The sequence below is a fragment of the Eutrigla gurnardus genome (assembly GCF_963514095.1).
Source record: "Eutrigla gurnardus genome assembly, chromosome: 21".
Taxonomy (NCBI): Eukaryota; Metazoa; Chordata; class Actinopteri; order Perciformes; family Triglidae; genus Eutrigla; species Eutrigla gurnardus.
In genome coordinates, this window is record NC_139932.1 from 17,739,594 (window position 1) to 17,761,933 (window position 22,340).

A 22,340-nucleotide genomic window follows, 5' to 3' on the forward strand; every position below is an offset into this window, starting at 1 on the left:
GACACCCGCGTCAACAATCAATAATCAATACTGTATAAAGATTCAGGGAAAGGAAGGAAGTCAGACACTCTGCTGTCCGTCAGGGAAACAGTCAGACCAGAGCTCTGTCACTCTGGGTGGTTTTACTGTTTCTTAAATAGAACTGAACTAGAACCTAAATAGCCGCTCATATCGCTTCATTTTCAACATCTGACCTTGACAAAATAAAATAAATAATAATATATATTATTATTATTATTAAAAATATATAAAATAAATAAATAAATAAATAAATATATATATATATATATATATATATATATATATAAATATAATATAAGGAACAAACTCGAAGGTTTCACAGCATCGATGATTAATTGTCCCATAATTTAAGATGTAAATACAGTTTTATCCAAAGTGTTTTTATTGCTTTTGTACAGAAGTGTTTACTGTGAATCACCGGCTTCGTACCAGCAGCAGCAGCGGGAGACGACCTTGTTATCATGACCTCTAACAACCAAACCAGGACGTAGATGTTCAGCCGGTCAGACAGAACCAGTGTTCATGCGATCCGTGTGACCGGGCAGTGCTCGGGCTGATCCAGGAACAGCGTCTGGAACATGTGGTTGTAGAAGGACGGGTGGTAGAGGCAGGCCCTGGCACAGTCGGGGCTGAAGTTCAGCTCCAGGATCTGAGGCTGCATCACCCGCTCACCTGACCCGGGATCAGAGGGCACACGTCGGCGTTACACGGGACTCAAACCAGCGTGTTCAAGTACAGTATGAATGGAAATGTTCCTTTAACACCCTGATGAAAGAACGCTCACCGTTTTGATCCGTACTCCACTTCAGCATCAGGTCTACGGCATAGATGGCCCGGGATGACGGGTAAGGACAGAGACCATAGGGGGGCGGTCTAGACGAGGCCGCCTCAAAGAACTCCCTGAAGGCGTTAAACACCTCTGCCTGTACGAGGAAGGAAGGAAGGAAGGAGGGAAGGAAGGAGGAAGGGAAGGAAGGAGGGAGGGAGGAAGAGAGGGAGGGAAGGAAGGAGGGAGGGAGGAAGGAAGGAAGGAGGGAGGGAAGGAAGGAAGGAAGGGAGGAGGGAAGGAAGGAAGGAAGGAGGGAGGAAGGAAGGAAGGAAGGAGGGAGGGAGGGAGGAATGAAGGGAGGAGGGAAGGAAGGAGGGAGGGAGGAAGAGAGGGAAGGAGGGAGGGAGGAAGGAAGGAGGGAGGAAGGAAGGAAGGAAGGAGGGAGGAAGGAAGGAAGGAGGGAGGGAGGAAGAGAGGGAGGGAAGGAAGGAGGGAGGGAGGGAGGGAGGAAGGAAGGAAGGAGGGAGGGAGGGAGGGAGGAAGGAAGGAAGGAGGGAGGGAGGAAGGAAGGAAGGAAGGAGGGAGGGAGGAAGAGAGGGAGGGAAGGAAGGAGGGAGGAAGGAAGGAAGGAAGGAGGGAGGAAGGAAGGAAGGAGGGAGGGAGGAAGAGAGGGAGGGAAGGAAGGAGGGAGGGAGGGAGGAAGGAAGGAAGGAAGGAGGGAGGGAGGGAGGAAGGAAGGAAGGAGGGAGGGAGGAAGGAAGGAAGGAAGGAGGGAGGGAAGGAAGGAAGGAAGGAAGGAAGGGAGGAGGGAGGGAGGAAGAGAGGGAGGGAAGGAAGGAGGGAGGGAGGAAGGAAGGAGGGAGGAAGGAAGGAAGGAAGGAGGGAGGAAGGAAGGAAGGAGGGAGGGAGGAAGAGAGGGAGGGAAGGAAGGAGGGAGGGAGGGAGGGAGGGAGGAAGGAAGGAAGGAAGGAGGGAGGGAGGAATGAATGAAGGAAGGGAGGGAGGGAGGGTTAGAATGCTCAGAGTGATTGTTGACAGAAAGCAGTAAATGTTAAAGTCACCTAAATATGATCCTACCAAAAAAAAGACAGATCTAGTCCTAGTCTACCCAGATCTGCTCCTAGTCTAACCAGATCTGCTCCTATTCCACCCAGATCCAGCCCAGCATCAGATTTTCTGATTAAAAACCACTTCGAGACCTGTGGTTCATGGTCCAGGTGAGACTCGGAGACCCATTGGGAGACTTGATAAGAGGAACTCGGTTAATAATGCGGTGGGTTAAAAGGCAGGTATTAGTTGCCGCTTACCTCCACCTCCTTCCAGGGAAACTGGGGGTTCTGCTTCTCAAACATGGGGATGAAGTCGTCGTAGTGAACCTGGAGACAGACGGAGTGAGACCGGGACTGAAGAGCTGCATTAGAGCTTCTAATGTTGGGTCCAAAACAAGAAAATTAAAAAGGTACCTGCTTCAGTTCCACCCCGTCGGCATAGTTCATGACGGTGAAGTGCTTTTGGTAATCGTCGAAATGGTCCAAGGAGAACGGTCTGAACAGAACAAAGACACCCGGGTTCACCGACAAGCTATCAATACCAATAAAACTAAGTAAGGACACGCCATGACTTCTTGTTGAAGCTCCTAATCTCAGTTTTCTTGACAGCCGTATTGTTCGTAGACACACCAGTTGGGTCGGTCCACCACTGTGGTCCAGATTGAAGTACCTCGCTACCTCCTGACTGGATTGCCATTAAATTAGCTCCAGAAGCCCAGTGCTTCTGGAGGATTTGTCCATATATACATAAAACTTTATAGCTAACTAATGGTTTCATTGGCTTTACAATGAGCATCATAGCCTCAGGGGATACAGATAACAAAAGTAAAATGCTACATATCGTAGCCTCTCAGCCAAGTGACGATCTAAGAGATCTTGTTGATTTGTTGGAATCGGGCATCACCACCCATCCCTATTAATGTGTGTGTGTCTGTGTGTGTGTGTCTGTGTGTGTGTGTGCATACGCAAATGTTGCACCTGTTAGCAAAGCGCAGCCAGAAGACGTCGTAGGCGTAGAGACACAGCGGCTTCACGGAGCGCACCATCAGCATGTAGCGGATGTCGAACTTCACCATTCCCACCTCTTCTCGGTGGAACAGCACCGGGTCCTCCAGGTACTTACAGACCACCTGGACACAACGGGGACAGGAAGCTAAGTGCATGCTAACCTCCTCCGTTACCAGCGCTGTGCTGGTAGCTGGTACCCTGCTGCCACTGACAAGGACGCGAACCTCTGTGAAACCTGCAGGAGGCTGCGCTGAAAAACCACAAGAACAGTTTCTGATTTCTTGCATCTGGTCTTACCCTCGTAAACGAGAGAGGGATCAGGTGGGAGGGGCATAAAGCAGCTTTTTTGGTACATGGTCAAACGGGTCCACCCGGGTGTGGGTCGACTGCCGAACGGACCGACCTGTGTTTTCTCTAAACTGGTGATGCCTCCCCTCCCAGAATAAGGAGGTCCTTCATAAGGAAGACGTTCGTTGGATGTGATCCCACCTGCTGTTGGTGACCTCATATCGGTGCTTCACAATCAAAGGCACCTCAAAGTTTTGCTGAAGATGCTCTGGTCCATTTGAACCTGACTTCCGTGGCGGTGTGCGTACCTTCGGCGTGCTCTCCCGTTGTCGGATGATGTAGTCCAGGTTGTTGGTGATGTGCGTGTCCAGTCCGCGGGCCAGGTTCCAGGGTTTACAGATCCAGTGGTTGTCCTCCCCCCTGAAACACACACCGACCCGTCTTTTACCTCAAGTTCTCATCAGACCATCAACACGTTTCAAATGTAAAAGTGAAATCCGACGTTCTGGACCTTTGCCGTCTCAGCTGGTAACGCCTGATGAACTGCGGCAGCTCCGACTGCAGGTTGAAGGTCTCCGGTAACCAGTCGGGCTGCGAGCCGCCTTTGGCTCGGCGGGCCACGGCGGCCATGCAGTCCTTCGCCGTGACGAGGCTCTCGCAGGGGAACTGGTTGAGCATCACGTGAGGTCGCTCCTCGCTGAGCGTCCTGGCGGAGAGGAAGATGGGATGATGATGACCGTCATGAAAGAAACTAAGGATCCCTAGGAGGGACAATCGGACTAAAAAGTGACTTTTATTAGGAATCACAAAGGCCGAGTTCGTCCTTCCACGGACAGTCGGGTTCTTTATGACCTTTCTAGGATTAGAACGTCCATCGCTGTGACATTAAGCCTGTCTAAACCATCAATGATCCCTTTAAACGTTTCCCATGAAGCCCGACTAACAACTTTCTGAGGGTTTGGAAGGGTTACTTTGTTTGCTGAAGCTTTTAGATAAACTGAGTAGATTATGGGGGTCCTCCTCCTCTAGACCCGGGACACAACAAACCCTGAACCCGGCTGCCTGAGCAGTCTGACAGGAAGCTCTGCAGCAGCAGAGAAACAGACTAAATAAAGCAGGGACTCTGTACTTTGCATCATCGTCGTTTTAATATATGTAAAAACATGCTGTGTGCTGGATATGCAAAACATGCTGGTTACAAACAGAGAGAATAGTGTTGACGTGTGTGTGTGTGTGTGTGTGTGTGTGTGTGTGTGTGTGTGTGTGACCGACCTGTAGTCTTTGATGTGAATGTAGCTCCATACGATGTCGGCCTCCTCCTCTTCCTCGGTCAGCTGGAAGCGTGGATGCGTCAGGTTGTTTGTGACTTGTGACAGGTCGGAGTAAACCCTGCAAGCAAGAGCGGAGGCGAGGTGAGGACCCAGAGGTTACCGTGACGACGACGGCTTGTGTTCAAAAAGTACTCTGGTGAAAGTAGAAGTACTCTGAAATGTATTAAAAAAGAAATCCCCATGAAGCACCTGGTACTTCCTCCCACCTCTCTGCAGCTGTGGGGTCGTCTGTAGGTCAGCTGTTGTCAAGGATACAGGGTGATATAGTGGTCCAGGTCTGGACCTGGTAGGAGGGTCGGACAGATAACGGCTCTCTGCCTCCCTTCTTTGTTTCAAGGACACGAAGGCAGCGAGGGCGAACAGGTCACATGTTCACATTCCTCGACTCACAGCGAGCGGAGCGTCGGAGGCCCCGAGGTGTACATATATTATCTAATACTTCACTATATATAATATATAAATATTTATTATGTTGCTTCAGTATTTAGCTGCTCAGGGGGGACTCACTTGAGGATCTGGTCCTCGGGAACAGTCCCGGGTCGGGTCTCCAGGGGAAGCTGCTCCTTGTTCTCCACTGTGATGAACTGAAGGCAAACAGACAGGATGAGCATCAGAGCACGTTCACAACACGCCAGATGTTCTGCTAGCGTTCAACAATCTCAACCAGGAAACAAGAAAGCGCCTCCTCGCCTCGTAGTACGAGTCCGGGGGCTCGGCGGTGACGCTGGGGACCCCTTCTAGATCGTCAGGTATCCATGGCAACAGGCGGCATCGCCTCACCAGCGGGTCCGTCTCTCCGTACGTGTAGTCGCGGGTTACTTCATCTGTGGAGAAAGCAGGATTTCTGCTGATGTCTCTCGATAACCTCTGACCCCCAACAGACTCTTCCTGGAGTTTAACGGCTGTTTTTAACAATATTTTACTAAAAACAGGAAGACGTGTATTTATCAGGAAAATACAAATGTTCCCCCTGTGTTACTATTCAGCTATGATTAATATCAATAACCAGGAAAGGATGCTGAAATAACTCCATCATGATGGTGATCAGTATAAAGTGCTGAGTCATGCTTTGTTAGGTCTGTCTGCAAGATCACAAGATAACTACTGTTAAAACGCTGGTTTTCTGAATGGAGTCTGGTTGATGGGTGCTAGGCTACGACCACAGACAGTCCTCCACATGGTCTGGTCTGGTCTCTGGACTACAGACTGCAGACAGAGAGAACATATAAAAGGGATCTGGTCTCGTGGGAACTGTGAACACTCAGAGGCCAGCGGCTGATAAGAAACAGCCGGAGAGGAGAAACATCCATCAGGCTTCGCCGGTGTTATCTTTCAAGGCCCTGAGTGCTCTTTTAAGGTTTCCATGACAACAATATCTCTACGTATTATCCCTCTAAGCGCCCTTTATCATCTATTTGGGCTTCTGTCTACGCTGTTGCGCTGACCGAAGGATGAAAATTCAAGTGTTTTCAAGGATTTCCAGTGTCTGCTGTCTCACCTCCTTCCTGCAGGTCCTGCAGAGGCCAGAGCACCGAGTAGGTGAGCTCGCCCTGGACGTAGAAGAAGGGGGCCAAGCAGCAGCTGGGCCGGCCCGAGTGCTGGACCTGGGACCCGAACTCGTCCATGATGTACCAGACGGGAACCCTGTCCTCGGGAGTCTGGACCAGGAGACACGGGAGGAAGGAGACCCGTCAGCCTGATTAAAGAGTTCATCATCATAGAATCAGCCTGTGGATTGGTTCTCTACCGTACCCCCTGGGAGAGTTTATAAGTCTGGTTGTACTTCCACATGAGCTCCATCACCAGCTCCACCGTGTCGGGGTCCGGGGCCTCGCCGTGGAAGTCCACCCCCACGAGGGCGGCCATCCTCGGCAGCAGGCCGGGGACCTGCTGCAGCTGCTGGCGGGCGTTTTCCACGCGGTAGGTCCAGGCGTGGTCCACCAGGAACACACTGCAAGCAAGCAGGAAGTCTCACAACGCTCTCAATGTAGAGCAATAAAAATAATAATGTAATAGTTTCACAACTTATGAGTCAATGTCATATACACTACTAAATTAATTTCATGTTTTTTTTTTATGGCACCCTTACCTGGTGGGCTCCGAGGCGTTCAGTCCGGTCTCCCGGGTCACGACCACTTTGCAGCGGATCGCTGCTCCAGGATTGCCCCCCTTCCTCTCTTCATCATCTGTGCTTTCATCCTCTTCCTCTTGTTGGAACTGCATGATCCCGAAAACCTCGCCAGCATCGTAAATCTAGGACATTAAAAAAAAAAACGTCACCGCCAAACTCCATTCGCGAATTCGTCAATTTAACTCGTTTGCTTGCTTTTCATCCTCAATGCGCGACGTTATCACGAAGTCAACGCAGTAACTGAACGCGTTTTATTCCACTTCTAAATTCGGCAGACCTCAAACATCCGTAGTTTAACGTTTGAAGGCTCGTTTCAAACGTTAAACTCTCTTCATCTCCGAATCTCGCGGTACTCGCACCAACAACGGCTACCCGGAAGTAGGCACGTGAACCGGTGAAAACATGGATAATTCATTCATAAAACAGACCGACCGGTGGCTAAATGACACGCCGAACAGACCCCCGGTACGCGTAGCTGCGTTTTATCCATGTGTTGCCTTCATATCCGCGGGTGTGATTACGAACAACGGAGGAAACGTGGAAATGCCGTTTTCTTTAAGCGAGTTTTGCCACGTTTCTCCCCCCGGCTTCAACATTCTGCTCGTGTCTGACTCACCTCGTTGGTGATCTTGTGGTGCAGGCTCCTCCAGTAGACCGGGGGGATCCCCGAGGACCCCAGGGCCCCCGCGTGGAGGGCCACAAACACCCGGAAGTCCTCGTCCTCGTCTCCATTCGTTGTTGTTGTTGTTGTTGGGTCTGTTGACATTTCTTCACAGGTTATCGCGCACGTGGAGGTAGTCTGACAAACCCGGAAGCGGTGTTTTTTTGACAGCCGAGCCAGCCGCAGTGCATTATGGGAGGTTTTTTTTAAAGGAGAATTGTTGTTTTTTATTTTCTTTTACAGCTTTATGCATCTCCACGATATTTAAAGAGGAGCAGAGGTGGAGAAGTACAAGTACTTTTACTTTGAGTATTTGTTTTTTTTCTCCTCCCATCATTAAAATAAATACATAAAGTAAGAAGAAAAATCTGTACTTTCTACTCCTCACATTTAGTTTTAATGCATTTGAGAGGAATTATCGATTTTTTTTACGTATATGTTGCCAGATTCCGTTAGCCTTGAAAAAAAAAACAGCATTTGTGAATATATCAATATTATTATTATTTAGTATTTTTTTCTGTAAGTTATTATGTAGTGATTGTGTTAAATGACGGGTATCCTAAATAAAATCAAATAATAAAATGACTTGAGTTAAGTATGTACATATGACCAAATTAAGAAATAAAACTGCTAAAATCATGTTGGTCTCATTGCAATAGAAACTCATCAGAATCCACACCAAGTCGGTGGTGAGACACATTTATTCAAATAAATAGAGCGTCGACATTTTTAAATACAAAAAAGGTAACGGACAAATGTAAACTTCATAAACACACACACACACAAAGCTTATTGCTGGCAAGCCTTCAACACGGGAAATTAAACGTTTAAACACGCAAGACAAGTCAATAAATTAAAGTAAATTAAACAAAACAGCAATGAAGCGATGTAATGCCACTTTTTGATTTAAAAGAAATTTTAAAAAATCTGCTTGTTTTCACCAACGTAGCCATTCTGAATACTAATTAGCTACTTAGCACAATTTAGATGCCTTTATAGTAAAGTTTGGTCTCTTTCACACCAGTAGCTGAGTTCCCATGAGCCTTTGCAACAAAAAAATGACAGGACAGGCAGACGATTTTTGGGGTGAACTGTACCTTTAACAGTAAATCACTGAAAATTAGTTGCATGTTTTTTTTTTTGTGTGTAAATCCGTGAAACTACATCATCGTTCTACGCAGCGCTGTTATTCTTCAAACCTTAACATTGGCATAGTTTCCCAGCATGCATCACTCCACACGGCTGTGGATGCAAACCCTGGACATTTGGCTTCGACTTCACATCTTGAGGAAACACTCTTTGGCGTTGCTCCACATCTGTGTTCCCTGCAGAGGAGAAGAAGAAGAATCAGTCCCGTGGTCGTCACCGTGGCGACGGTTGCCGGGGAGCGTCCTCGTACCTTCTTACACATGCTGATCTGCATGACGGCGTAGTTGATGAACGCTTCACGCAGATCTTTGTCCTTCTGCTCCTTGAAGCGCTGCATGTCCACCCACGCTCGTTCTACGTGCTCTCTGCACACACACACACACACGCACACGCACACGCACACGCACACACACACACACACACACACACACACACACACACACACACGTTACAGAGAATCACAACAAACTGAAAGGATTAAAGGGATAGTTAGGATGTTTTGAAGTGAAGTGTCTAACCTGCAGTAGATCTATATTTATTTTATTTTTAAAAATAAAAAAATAATAACATTAAACAAAATGAATAAAAAATATATATATTTTTAATATATATTAAAAAAATAAAAAAATAAAATGTGTATATATATATATATATATACACAAATTCAAACATGCTACAAATAAAATTCCCCTATACTATACTATACTATATTCCAGAAGGTCCCTGATATTCCAGACCTGTCGTGGGAAACCCCGTGCATCGCCACGCTGTAAAACCAGCGCCCCTTTAAAGCCGCGCTCCGCCACTCACTCGCACTCGGCCGTCTTCTCCTTGACGCTCTCCTCGCCCTCGGTGATCAGCTCCTCCAGCAGCTTCAGCCGGGCCTCCCGCTGCTCCGGAGCCTCCTGGCCAAACAGCTTGTTGGTCATCCCTTTGAAGGAGAAGGTCCGCACGATCTGAGGGAGACGTTCAGGGTGGAAGCCGTTTACTATCTAACACACACACACACACACACACATATATATATGTAAACCAGGAGAGGAGCAGCGTACCCCCGTAGCCAGCTCCTCGTGCTGCTGCTTCTTGGAGATCAGGTCCTGGGAGGCCATCTCCAGCTCACACTGGGTCAGCTCATGTTTCCTGCACACGGCCCTGCCGGGGCAAAGAGGACCAGGTCACCTAGAGACCCGGTGGAGGGACCCCCAAGGCCTACAGAGACCTGGTGGTGTATTTTTGGACATATTTACATTTTTGCTTTGCTTTACATTTGGGATCAAATCATTTCAGGGTACCCCTGCAGTAACTCTGTGGACCCTGTAGGGGTCCCGGACCCCCTGCAGTAACTCTGTGGACCCTGTAGGGGTCCCGGACCCCCTGTTGAAGACCTCTGATATAAAATATAAAGTCCTGACCTCAAAGCTTCGGCGTAGAAGAGATATTCCTTCAGCTGGTCGGCGTAATGTTCCTCTTCCTCTAATATGTCGTCGATGGATGCAGCATAACTACATGAGGACAGAACACATGATGAATAATTAATAAAATGACTTTAAGAACTTATATATAATCAGAGGAGCGTTTCTATGTTAACGGACAGCTCACGGAGGTCTGAGTGCTGGTCCTGGATTACTGAATGATTATTATTATCTACTCACGCGTCCATGTGGTGGCCGGCGCTCTGCAGGCCGTCGCCCATCTCCCTCTCGATGGCGCTCCACTCGCTGCGTGAACAAACATGGACGCCAGCATTCACAGGTCCGAACACGCCACGGGGACACAAGACATTTTTGACTCCAACAAAATCTGAATGAAGTGTTGACCTTGTTTTCTTGGACGGTAATCTTTTTGCTACTTATTTAAAACGTATTCGGCAGCAAATCAGATCCTTTTTTAGTCAATAAAGAAAAAAACAGAACTCCTATGATTGCTGTCAAACCTGAAGACTCGTCCATAGTTCCCGTGGACTTTGTAAACGCCGTAGAGTCGATCTGCAACCCTCTAGAGGAGACGCAGAAAACACAGAATAAATATCCAACCAATGAAATCAGACCAGGAGAGAGAGAGAGAGAGAGAGAGGGAGACTCACAGCGCGAGCTCGGAGCAGCTGAGAAGTGCGAGTCTGCAGCTGGTCGCTGTAATGTTTCATGTCCATGAAGCGTCTGACGAGAGGAGAGGAAGTGTGTTTGGAATCAGAGGAACATCTAAGACAGAAACGGTTCACATCGTAGTCATCACCTTCCTTTAGGAAGCACTGACTTACTTATCTGGGTTTCTCACCCTGAAGGTGGCGCTGAGCGCTCTCAGCCGGGAATCCGCCTGCAACGGGAGCAACGGGAGCAACGTGAGCAACGTGAGCAACGGGAGCAACGGGAGCAACGTGAGCAACGTGAGCAACGTGAGCAACGTGAGCGTCTGAGTCACGGTGAGCTGTGAGATGAATGAGGTAGGAACGTACCTTTGCCTGAAATCCCGTCTCGTAGACCACCTCCTTCCACCCGTGTTCCTGCAGACACACGGCTGATCAACACTGATACATCACCAACATCACTAACATCACTCACACCCTCTCACATCACTCAGAACCGCTGCAGCAGCGTACCTCGGTGAGGAAGTGGTGGAGGATCTTGTCGTTGGAGAGGACGGGATGCGAGGCCACGCGGAGCAGGAAGTTCTCCAGCCCGACCCGGCGGCGCTCCACGAAGTCCGGGTCCATGTTGTCTGCAGACAGCTTGTGCCACACGAACTCGGCCTGAACGCAGGACGGGTTTTAAATAAAGTTAGTCTAGTAGACACACACACACACACATACACATACACACACACACACACACCAAACGGGGGTGCTCACCCTCTTCTCGGGCAGAGGGGGGACCACGATGTAGGCATAGGTAACCAGGAGGTAGTTCCTCAGCAGTTCAAACTCGCTGTACCTCCTCCACAGGGAGTCGGGGGCGGGGTTACGACCTTCAGCCACCGCGTCCATTGGCCTTCAGAGACACGGGGACAAGCTTTATAAGTGGACTGTTCAGACTACAGACACGACGCTACAGGGTTTGTATATTTGTATGTATATATATATATGTTTCCCACCGCGTCTCGATGAGGTACACGGTGAACGTCTCCTGCATGTTCACCGTGTTTTTGCCGCTCCTTTTCTCGGCCTCGGCGACGCAGATCTCCATCCGGCGTAGGAGAGCGGCGCCCTCGTCCACCATCTGAAACCACATCACTAACCACCTTTAACATCACTAACGACATTTAACATCACTAACAGCCTTTAACATCACTAACAACATTTAACATCACTAACAGCCTTTAACATCACTAACAATATTTAACATAACTAACGACCTTTAACATCACTAACAGCCTTTAACATCACTAACAATATTTAACATCACTAACGACATTTAACATCACTAACAGCCTTTAACATCACTAACAACATTTAACATCACTAACAGCCTTTAACATCACTAACAATATTTAACATAACTAACCACCTTTAACATCACTAACAACATTTAACATCACTAACAGCCTTTAACATCACTAACAGCCTTTAACATCACTAACAATATTTAACATAACTAACGACCTTTAACATCACTAACAACATTTAACATCACTAACAGCCTTTAACATCACTAACAATATTTAACATCACTAACAATATTTAACATAACTAACGACCTTTAACATCACTAACAACATTTAACATCACTAACAGCCTTTAACATCACTAACGACCTTTAACATCACTAACAACCTTTAACATCACTAACAACCTTTGACATCACTAACAGCCTTTAACATCACTAACATCCATTGACATCACTAACAACATTTAACATCACTAACAACCTTTGACATCACTTACAACATTTAACATCACTAACAACCATTAACATCATTAACAACCTTTAACATCACTAACAAACCTTTAACATAACTAACACCACTAACAACCTTAAACATCACTAACAACCTTTAACATCACTGACACCATTAACAACCTTTTACATCACTTACTACTACATCCAACTTCAGGCTAACAGAACGAGGATGCTAACTGCAGCTAACTAAACAATAAAATAATAATTTATTAAACAAAATATTGCCGTGAGTGGAAATGCTGCTACGTCGACGTTCCCGGAAGTGTGCCTGATGAACGTGTATTATTTACATCCGGTTAGCTTGTGTGTAGCCTGGTACGTATAGGCTAGCTAGCTGGCTCTAGCCCCCCGTTAACACGGGGCTACACGCCGGGCCGGGCCCGTCTCACCGTGATGTTCAGGCTGGTGCTCCCGTCGGCGGTCGTGTGATCCGAGTCGTCGTCCGTCGCCAGCGACTCTTCCCTCCCATCTTCCGCCATCTTTCTTTTCCTGCTTCTACTGATGATGCTGAGGCTGAGACGCGACGCATGCGCAGAACGTCCCGGCCGTCACACAACGGCCGCGGAGGCAGAAAAAAGAGCTCCTGTGTTTATTGTAATATTGTCAAAGAAACAATTCAATTTTTTTAATGAATTAATTAAATGTGTATTAATGTTTGGATCGATGTCGAACATGTGATTGAGATGTATGGAAGCACATTTCTGTCTGAAAAACAGAGAAACATTCCCAAAATAATGACTTAGTATCGCAATAATGAGAAACTGTCTCACAATATTGACTTAGTGTCTCAAAATAATGAGTTATGGCTTCCGTAGAGACACTGTGTGGAAATACGACACATTTACAACAACAACAAAAAGACATTGTTTTGTATTATTGTGAAAAAAAAAGACAGAAATCCCCATTTTTATTTGTAAACCTTATTTAATTCGGCAAATTGTTGATATTTATACTTCCGAGCGGATCAAAAAACATCCACCAATTTATAAACATAATGAAATCATAAACTTTGCAAGGACTCACAAACCAGAGAAGCCATCAGAGCTATCTCCACTTACAATAGTTTTTAGATTCTTAGCCACAGACGCCCTCTTGTGGCTGAACGCTGTACTGCTGGAATGAACATTAAATAAAGAGACTGGAAGAAATGAAAGCTGTTAAAGCGACCCGACACCGGATAAGACGATGAGATGGAAGAAATCCAAATCCCATTTTAAGCAGTGTTTCATCTGAAGAGAATATCAGGGTACAATAACACAACTGTACATTCAAGTGAGGGAGGTCCGACCTGGCGTGTCACAAATGTTTCCCAGCAGCCACCTGGCGGCATCGTGGAGGTCTGATTGTCTTTACGCGTTTCTTTGTCAAAACAGCTTTAAAAAGCAAACATAAAACAGAGTAAAACAGGTTTATCTTAAATCTGAATGCTTCTGTGTAAACGGGATATCAGGCTGAAACGTCCGTGGACATCATGATTGGACCCTAGATTAATTTTCTCCCGTCTTGGTCCCGCCTCTTAAAAAATCGATAAAAAAACCTGACAAATGGTGCTTATTGTTGTGTTTTATCATCTGTGTGATAAGACAAGTAATCTACCATTAATTCAATAATAGTATCTCTAGTACTTATGAACACAAAATGAACCGTTACAACTTTGTTGAGTTCTGTGTTGGCGGGAGATTCTTCCAGCGTGTTTCCTTCCTTCCTTCCTTCCTTCCTTGAAATCGGACAGATCCTCCGTGACGGCGAAGGATTTCCGGTCTTGTGACATCACCTCAATTTTAAAGGACACTTTAAGTTTAAACTTTTCTGCAGCTTCGTTCATCGTTTCTATCGGTTACGATAAGCAATCAGCCGGGACACAAATCTGTCTGGAGTCGGTGACACGCTCGTCTCTCATTGGTTCCCATCGACAGGAAGTGGCCGTTTGAACCTGCATCGCCGTCAAAGTGCGAACCGGCGTCAGTGCTGCGCCGCTTCGTCCTGTGAGCCGACGAAGAAGCAGACCTGCTGCGGGGAGGAGGGGATGTGAGGGTGCTGGTGGGGCGATGAAGAGGAGGAGGAGGAGGTAGATTGGGGGATCTCCCAGTAGCTGCCGTGGAGGTCCAGCGAGGAGAGCGCTGGAGGGTTGTCTCTCCGCTTGTCACAGTCGGTGGGCGGAGCCGGAGCACTCAGGCACTTCTTCAGACGGAGGTCGCTGCGAGGTCAGACACAGGAAGTCAGGGTCACATGTTCAAAGAAATTGTTTTTATGAATGTGTTTCATTTTTATGAATATTTGGATCAAAGTCATGAGTTTCAGATGGAAGCCCAATTCTGTCCCAAAAAAAGAGAAACCTTCCCAAAATAGTGAGAAACTTTCTCAAAATACTGATTTACGGTATTATCTAAAAAAAAATATGAACTCTCTAAAAATATTGATTTATTATCTAAAATAATAAGAAACGCAGTGCAACACTAACTAACTAATTAAAGGTGATAAAAGGGTGTTCTTCTTCGCGTCACCTGCTGGGTTTGGCCGGCGCTCCTCTCCAGGCCTGCTGGTAGACGTCACCCGCCACCCCGAACAGCCAGCGCATGTCGGCCGGCACCTCGGGGATCCACTCCACCAACCTGAGTCACAGCGGGAGTCTTAAAGGGACAGTTCACCCCAAACATCAGCTCTTAAAGGGACAGTTCACCCCGAACATCAGCTCTTAAAGGGACAGTTCACCCCGAACATCAGGTCTTAAAGGGACAGCTCAACCCAAACATCAGGTCTTAAAGGGACAGTTCACCCCAAACATCAGGTCTTAAAGGGACAGTTCGCCCCAAACATCAGGTCTTAAAGGGACAGTTCACCCCAAACATCAGGTCTTAAAGGGACAGTTCGCCCCAAACATCAGGTCTTAAAGGGACAGTTCACCCCAAACATCAGCTCTTAAAGGGACAGTTCACCCCGAACATCAGCTCTTAAAGGGACAGTTCACCCCGAACATCAGGTCTTAAAGGGACAGCTCAACCCAAACATCAGGTCTTAAAGGGACAGTTCACCCCGAACATCAGGTCTTAAAGGGACAGTTCAACCCAAACATCAGGTCTTAAAGGGACAGTTCACCCCGAACATCAGCTCTTAAAGGGACAGTTCACCCCGAACATCAGCTCTTAAAGGGACAGTTCAACCCAAACATCAGGTCTTAAAGGGACAGTTCGCCCCAAACATCAGGTCTTAAAGGGACAGTTCAACCCAAACATCAGGTCTTAAAGGGACAGTTCAACCCAAACATCAGGTCTTAAAGGGACAGTTCACCCCGAACATCAGGTCTTAAAGGGACAGTTCAACCCAAACATCAGGTCTTAAAGGGACAGTTCACCCCGAACATCAGGTCTTAAAGGGACAGTTCACCCCAAACATCAGGTCTTAAAGGGACAGTTCACCATCTCACATACAGCCTTCATTTAAAACAATACACACACCGACATTCTTGTATAATAGATCCTGATACATAAAGTTTGTAAATGTGTTTAGATCATGAATATTGGTAAATTTTTAATAAATTGTACGTATAGAATCATTTTCTCTGATTATTCCCTTCATGTTCAGACGTTATTCCGATATCACAAATGTTATTCTCCATTAGATTAAAATAAAAAAATAAATGTGGTGCATCTCTGGTTTTTATATATAAATATGCATTACAAATATGAATAAACGTGGGTTGATTTTGGGGTGTACTGTCTCTTTAAGAGGCTGGACGCTCACCTCTGGGCCACGGAGTAGGCCGACTGCACAGGAAGTGTGCAGGGCATCAGCATGTAGGACGCCACTCGCACCGGCAGCATGCCGGACACCCTTGCGTACAGACCGGACTTGTCCCGGCACGCCTCGCAGAACACTGACGGAGGACAGAGAGTCGTCAGCATATTCACACGCCCGGACACAAAAACATGCCGTCACAGTCCGGCGATGACATCACACCTTTCTTGATGGGCGTTGGCAAATTGATCTGCTCATCCAGCCACCAGTGCTCCTTCCTCAGGAGGCGGAGCCTGCGCAGCACCCACTCCCTGGTGGTCTCCGTATGCACGCAGCAGCAGGGGGGCGTGGCCTCCGGGGGGGCGGGGCCTGAGGTCGGGTGGTCCTGCAGCATCAGGTCTGGTAAAACAAAAACAAGACGGGATGGAGATGCATCACAACTGCGTTTATTTGAGGGTCGCCGTGGTAACGGGAGCAGGATACTCACTGTTTTCTTCCAGGAAGCGCAGAGCGTCTTTATAACCGCTCTGACACATCTCAGCCAGAACCTGCAGACAGGAAATAATATATATTTATATATATTCATATGTATTTATTGTTCAGGGTTCCTCCACCTTCATCAAAGTCAAATTCAAGCATTTCCAGGTGCATTTCCATGCTTTTCCAGCCCCTTCCAGCAGTGGTAAACTCCATCTTTGTATCAATCCAATGGTCAGTATTCAGTCTACTTATTATGTCACTTGTTCATCACATTAAATGAGATGTTATTGTCCTCTAAACAACCAACATGATGTTTGGAGACAGCTTTTTACAGAAGGACCACAAATGAAAGGAAAACTAATTCCACTAACAGATCCACAGAAATATAATCACCAACTATTTTCATCATCTGTTCATCATCAAAAGTCATTTTTCATAAAGAAATGTCAGGAAATGCTGTTTTCAGTCCCTCAAATATGGAGATCTTCTTTTCTCTGTTAGAGAGAAAGAGTGAGATCAGACTTCATGTAACCCATGAGCATAAAACTAAACATTAAAACGTCAGCAGATCTGCTCTCAGCCAATCAGCCGGCTGCTCTGATAGCAACGAGGGATCACGGGTCCAAACACACACCTGACATTCTCTGAGTGTTTGGGTTGAACCTGTTTTTGGTCACGTGACCTGCAGAGAGGAAAATCCTCCCGGCAGGAATGTGGCGCCTCGTCACACACACATTACATAACGAGAGAGAGAGAGACAGCAGAGGGGCGAGCGAGACACGTCAGGTGTGTGTGAAGGTCCAAACATGGTTTTATGAATCATAGCGATTACAACCTTCTGCACTTTGTCGTGTGTTTCATTAAATACGGCATGAATTATTATCCACATATACGTACAGTATAGTATATATTATATATATAGTTATAGGCTATTTTACTAACTTTTTCTATTTCTATTTCTATTACAAAGGGTTAGGGTTAGAGGAACCACCGTTCACGTTAAAAACCACCATGACGATGAACACGCTATTGAATGAACCCTGAACGCCACCTGAAACTACAATTTACCAACACATGTACATTTCGTACATGTTGTCCATCACACGTTTTATTACATTTATATATAAACATATATAACATTAAATTTGTTGTACATGTTAAAACTGCATGTCCACTTTAAAGCAACATTTTCTCATTTCGTATTCTTGACTTAAGCCCAAGTTATGCTTCCGCGTCGACACAACGCAAGGGGCCTTGCGGACCCCTTACGGCCTTGCGGACCCCTTACGGCCTTGCGGACCCCTTACGTCCTTGCGGACCCCCCTTACGTCAACGCAAGGGCCTGACGTGTACCTCCCAAAAATCCTAGACGCGCGTCGACGCGACGCAACACCAACGCAACACCAACGCAGCGGCATCGGCTGTGATTGGTCCGCTAACTACATCCACTGGAGACCGCTATCCGGTTTCCACTCATAAACACCGCCATTTAAACTTTTAAAAGGCTACTTTTATTGTTTTCACCTCGTTTTATTGTTTGCACCTTGTCGCTTTTGCACAAAGAAATAAAACACCAAGTTCTGAAAAATTGTGGACGTTTAAAGCCGGAAAGTAAACAAATACGCTATAACGAAGCTTACGATGATATACGCCAAGAGTCTCGGTCGGTCGGTCAGTCTGTCTTTACAAAAACCATAGCGCCCTTTACCGGTGTGGCATTGAATTGCATTTCGACACGTAAACCCAACGCAGAACCATCACGGTCTCCAAGCAACTGCGTGGCCGTTGCGTTGCCGTTGCGTTATCACTACGCGGAAGCATAATCAGGGCTTTATAAAGACGAGGAATCAACGAGTACGGAGTTGGGAGTCAGGACGGGTTAGCCTAGCTTAGCATAAGATGAATTAATAGTACTACTACTACTAACGTGTTCTATCATGTAAAAAACAAAATCTATGTTTTTATAGTTACACGCTGCAACCACTGCTACTATGCTAAGCTAAGCTAATAGCCTTCCGTCTCTAGATACCGAACTAAAAATGTCCTAGCATTAACGCGTTATCGACTGCACCTTGAGCGACTGATGGTGGGGTTTTGGGGGCGTCGCCTACCTTGGGTTCCGGCGGGAACAGCGCCCGGCTGAGGCGGTACATGTTGCCCACGTTCATCTGGATGCTGGTGTTGGTGAAGCGCAGCTCGTGGAAGCTGGTGGAGTTGTCGCGGGGGCAGATGTCGCACTCGCCGGAGAACGGTGAGATGGTGATGGTGTTCTTCAGCTCCGACTGAGGCAGGTTGTTGCTGATGCCGCCGTCCACGTAGCGCTGACAGGAAACAGGAAGCAAAGATGTGACCTTCAGGGTGTGTTTGTTATCATCAGTATTGATTATACTATTCCCATGTGACCCAAACAGACTAAATGTAATCAGTTCCAAAGCCCGTGACAACAGTTTGCTCTCCTGCCGGGCCGAGCCACACCTCCATTAACGAGGCGGCTCCGTTAATGGTACGACCTCCTTTCATTTTCATTCTGTATTACATGACGGAACAAGTCTCTCTGACTCACACAGGATGTGAACTATCGAACAAAACACCCCAAAGGCATTCTCAAAATCAAAATCTCACAGCAATGTACCAAAAAACTGGAGCCTCGTCACTCTCTGACAGTAACGCCTTTGTGTGATTGACACCCCTCCCCCCCCAGGTTATGTAATGGTCTGCTCCAGTTTTCTGTTTTAGGCCTCTGGAACATCAAAGGAGGGTTTTGATCATTTAAAGCGCTTAAAAACACCACGGAGAAGGATTGACCTCCCTGTCAGGGCCGGTTGTAAAATCCAGCTGAGCCGGGCAGAGATGGGGGGGGGGGAGGGGGGGGGGGGGGGGTTGGTAACATCTGTGTTGGTAAGGAAGAGCCAGACAGGAAGTAGGTCAGCAAATAAATGGAGGTCAGGGTTGTTCAATAGAAATGTGTCTTTTTAGCCTTTATTTAGCCTCTTCTATGTCCAATATTTAATAAAAATACATTGCAGTGCAGAAATGCATGAGGTTAGCATTTCGCTCAAAGCACTGTTAGCATAGACTTTACATTCTGCGTTCACGCAAAAACGCAAAGTATACTCTTGCGTGGCGCCATCGGATAAATCATCAAAAACAAAGATGTGAACGAAGGCTTCATTCGTGCAACGTGAATGAGGCGAAAATATTTGAAATGATAAAAAATACATTAAAATAATACATAAAAAATAAATAAAAATAATACATAAAAAATAAATTGTAACCCAAGAAAATATGGATTTCTTCTCATAAATAATTGTACGTTATGTATAATAATAATTTATATTTGTGTTAATAATTGAACACTTTCTATATTTTTTTTCTTTACAGTTTTCTTTAACAAATTGCCCACAAATTAACCACAATTTGGTTTTAGACAAACTGTCATTTTGCATTGATGGTGGCGACCCCCTGTGGACAGAAGTGGTAGTGACCCCGAGCACCAGACTCCTTTTAGAAAACCCCTAATTTTACGACGGCGGGGTTCTAAAAGTCCTGGTTCTGGTTCTCACTACGCTGAAGGGGGCTTGAGGAGAAACCCCGAGTCTGAAAGGGGTCTCTGGTGGACCCGCATGGTTTTTGTTCGAGTCTCTAGAACCTTTAACCGGCTCATGCCGAAGCATCGGTGTCAGAAATGCTCTGTTCCACGACCGCGTGGTTTTCATGCCTCCAGTTAAGTCACACTCGAGCCGAAGACAGTGAGTCGCACTGAACTGGGATCAGAAAGAACACAATGTACGGACGGCGACGCGGCTGCAGACGAGATCCTGAACCGCCTTTAAAACATGTCAACAGCTTAAAGTGGCGCCTTTGAACCTCCTTACTCCGTTTGAAGCCCAACGCTGGTTCACTTATGTTGCTACCGCATTACATCACTGCTGAAGTCCAGAAGCAGCTGATGTCAGAAACCATGATCACAGCTATGAAGCATGACTCATCCTGATTAATAAACAGAAACTCAATCATGTCACGGCAGCATCGCACTTTGACCTTTGTATCTTTTTTATCATGAAGCAGACGTGTTTTTGGGGGATGAATGAGACACCTACCTCTCCTCTGAAGGTCGGGGGAATCAGGCCGCAGTAGACGGGGATGAAGCAGCTGCAGATCAGTGCCTGTGGACGGAGGGAAAGAGTTAAACCAGAGGAAGTTCAGTCACCGCTGACCTCCCCACCCGCCGCTGACCTCCCCACCGCTGACCTCCCCACCGCTGACCTCCCCGCCCCTGACCTCCCTGCCGCCGCCCCGCTCACCTGGATGAGCTCCTCTTTGGAGTTGAACTCCGACACCAGCACGTTCTCCCCGTCGCACACCCGGGTCAGCGAGACGCACAGCCGGCCTGAGGCCAGCGTGTGGGCGTTGGAGGGCAGGTCCCGGTTCAGGCCGGACCTGATCACCTTGACCAGGTTGAAGGTGGGGTGAAGGGGGCCCAGGTTCCTCTTCCTGGCTTCCTTCGCCACCTCGATGACATCCTCACAACATTTAGCTGAGGAAAGGAAAGAAAGGGAAAAAAGAGAATCAGGACTTTGTAGCAGGATCAGGAGATCCCCCCACCCCCCTAATCAATATTCCCTAAAGCTACCAGGAGTCTGTGACCAGCAGTGACCTGGGTGAGCCCTCATCCGAGGACCGGACTACGTCTAGGTCAGCAGCTCCTCTCTGATACCAGCTCTGTGATTACTTCATCATGGGACTTTTTGTTTCTGCTGTTTGTCACTTTTACGGATTTTTAATATTTACTACACCTGTTAATGACTTTGTATCTGATAATCTGTTGTTATTATTATTATTAGCATTTATTAACTTAATTTGTTTTTTCCTTGCTTTCTGTTTTAATACCTGTGTTGATTTTTGTAGGCACATTTTATGTTATATACAGTGTTATTATTATTTAGAAGAAGTATGTTTGGGACACTGAGACTCCCTTTGCTTCATATATTAAAGTACCTTTATGTGTATTTCTATATGTGAAATATTTTATACATATTTTATATTTTTTATACATTTTGGGTCAATTTTATCAAGACAAACTGAAAGATTTTAAACTCATATTTAAAAAAAAAAAAAGTTCTATATATAGAAAACAACAAAATCAAAATATAAAAACTATGTCACTAATAGTTAGTAAATACTGACTTATAAACATAATAATAATGCTACCAACACAACTAATACTACTAATAAGAATGCTACTTACTTATGGACGCCTGGCTGGCGAGCACCGCGGCGGTCAGAGCCCCGGCGGAGGCCCCGTACAGCTTGGTGGCCCCCCGGAGGAGGAAGGGCGCTTTCTCCAGCAGGCAGCTGGCGACTCCGATGTGGTAAATCCCCAGAAACCCGCACCCGGCGAAAGACAAGTTCCAGCCCCCTTTTAGGTCGACCATGGCGGGGGCATGCCCCGGTCCGGGGGAGCCCGGAGAGAGAGCACCGAGGCGGGTCGGCGGCGGAGGAGACGGGCGGGAGGACACTTCGGCTCGGCGGAGAGACGCGGACTGATCCGCCGACGACAGGGCGAGTACTATTAACAGGCTGCTGGCCCTTTAAGAGGGGAGGGGCTTCTGCTGGTGCCTTCAGGTGCAATCGGATCATACACCACTATTCCTTTAGAGCCGCTACGGGAAAGGTTACACGTATCTGTAAACGTTACGAGAAAGTGAACCGCGTCACGTGCACACGCTTGTAGCATCGTGTCAAGCTAGTAAGATTAGCATGTTGTATTCTTAAATTTTATAGCATATATATATATATTTATTAAAATATATATATTTGGACCA

The 22,340-nt window shown here is 46.7% G+C and overlaps 3 protein-coding genes across 3 annotated transcripts; all 3 read right to left on the reverse strand.

Moving 5' to 3' along the window:
- Positions 1–385: 385 nt before the first annotated feature.
- On the reverse strand, positions 386–7,436 carry ttll12 (tubulin tyrosine ligase-like family, member 12). Its single transcript, XM_084038451.1, has 14 exons — positions 7,214–7,436; positions 6,556–6,719; positions 6,219–6,417; positions 5,965–6,124; positions 5,157–5,290; positions 4,974–5,050; positions 4,408–4,524; positions 3,647–3,841; positions 3,444–3,555; positions 2,818–2,969; positions 2,254–2,335; positions 2,098–2,166; positions 806–944; positions 386–693 (listed from the first exon to the last, which is right to left on the reverse strand). Exons 1-14 carry the CDS (start codon positions 7,361–7,363, stop codon positions 542–544), a joined length of 1,902 nt encoding a protein of 633 aa, XP_083894577.1. The 5' UTR covers positions 7,364–7,436; the 3' UTR covers positions 386–541.
- A 505-nt stretch (positions 7,437–7,941) lies between these two features.
- On the reverse strand, positions 7,942–12,820 carry LOC311031984 (sorting nexin-4-like). The gene is made up of 14 exons (XM_084038584.1): positions 12,690–12,820; positions 11,495–11,619; positions 11,253–11,391; positions 11,004–11,153; positions 10,860–10,907; positions 10,665–10,720; positions 10,491–10,563; positions 10,341–10,402; positions 10,060–10,125; positions 9,820–9,909; positions 9,460–9,559; positions 9,218–9,363; positions 8,658–8,772; positions 7,942–8,583 (listed from the first exon to the last, which is right to left on the reverse strand). The coding sequence occupies exons 1-14, from the start codon at positions 12,777–12,779 to the stop codon at positions 8,536–8,538; spliced, it is 1,308 nt and encodes a 435-aa protein (XP_083894710.1). The 5' UTR covers positions 12,780–12,820; the 3' UTR covers positions 7,942–8,535.
- Positions 12,821–13,196: 376 nt separating this feature from the next.
- pnpla3 (patatin-like phospholipase domain containing 3) lies at positions 13,197–22,065 on the reverse strand. Its single transcript, XM_084038680.1, has 9 exons — positions 21,764–22,065; positions 20,820–21,052; positions 20,616–20,681; positions 18,627–18,836; positions 16,523–16,583; positions 16,258–16,434; positions 16,042–16,174; positions 14,805–14,912; positions 13,197–14,497 (listed from the first exon to the last, which is right to left on the reverse strand). Exons 1-9 carry the CDS (start codon positions 21,948–21,950, stop codon positions 14,263–14,265), a joined length of 1,410 nt encoding a protein of 469 aa, XP_083894806.1. The 5' UTR covers positions 21,951–22,065; the 3' UTR covers positions 13,197–14,262.
- Positions 22,066–22,340: the final 275 nt, after the last annotated feature.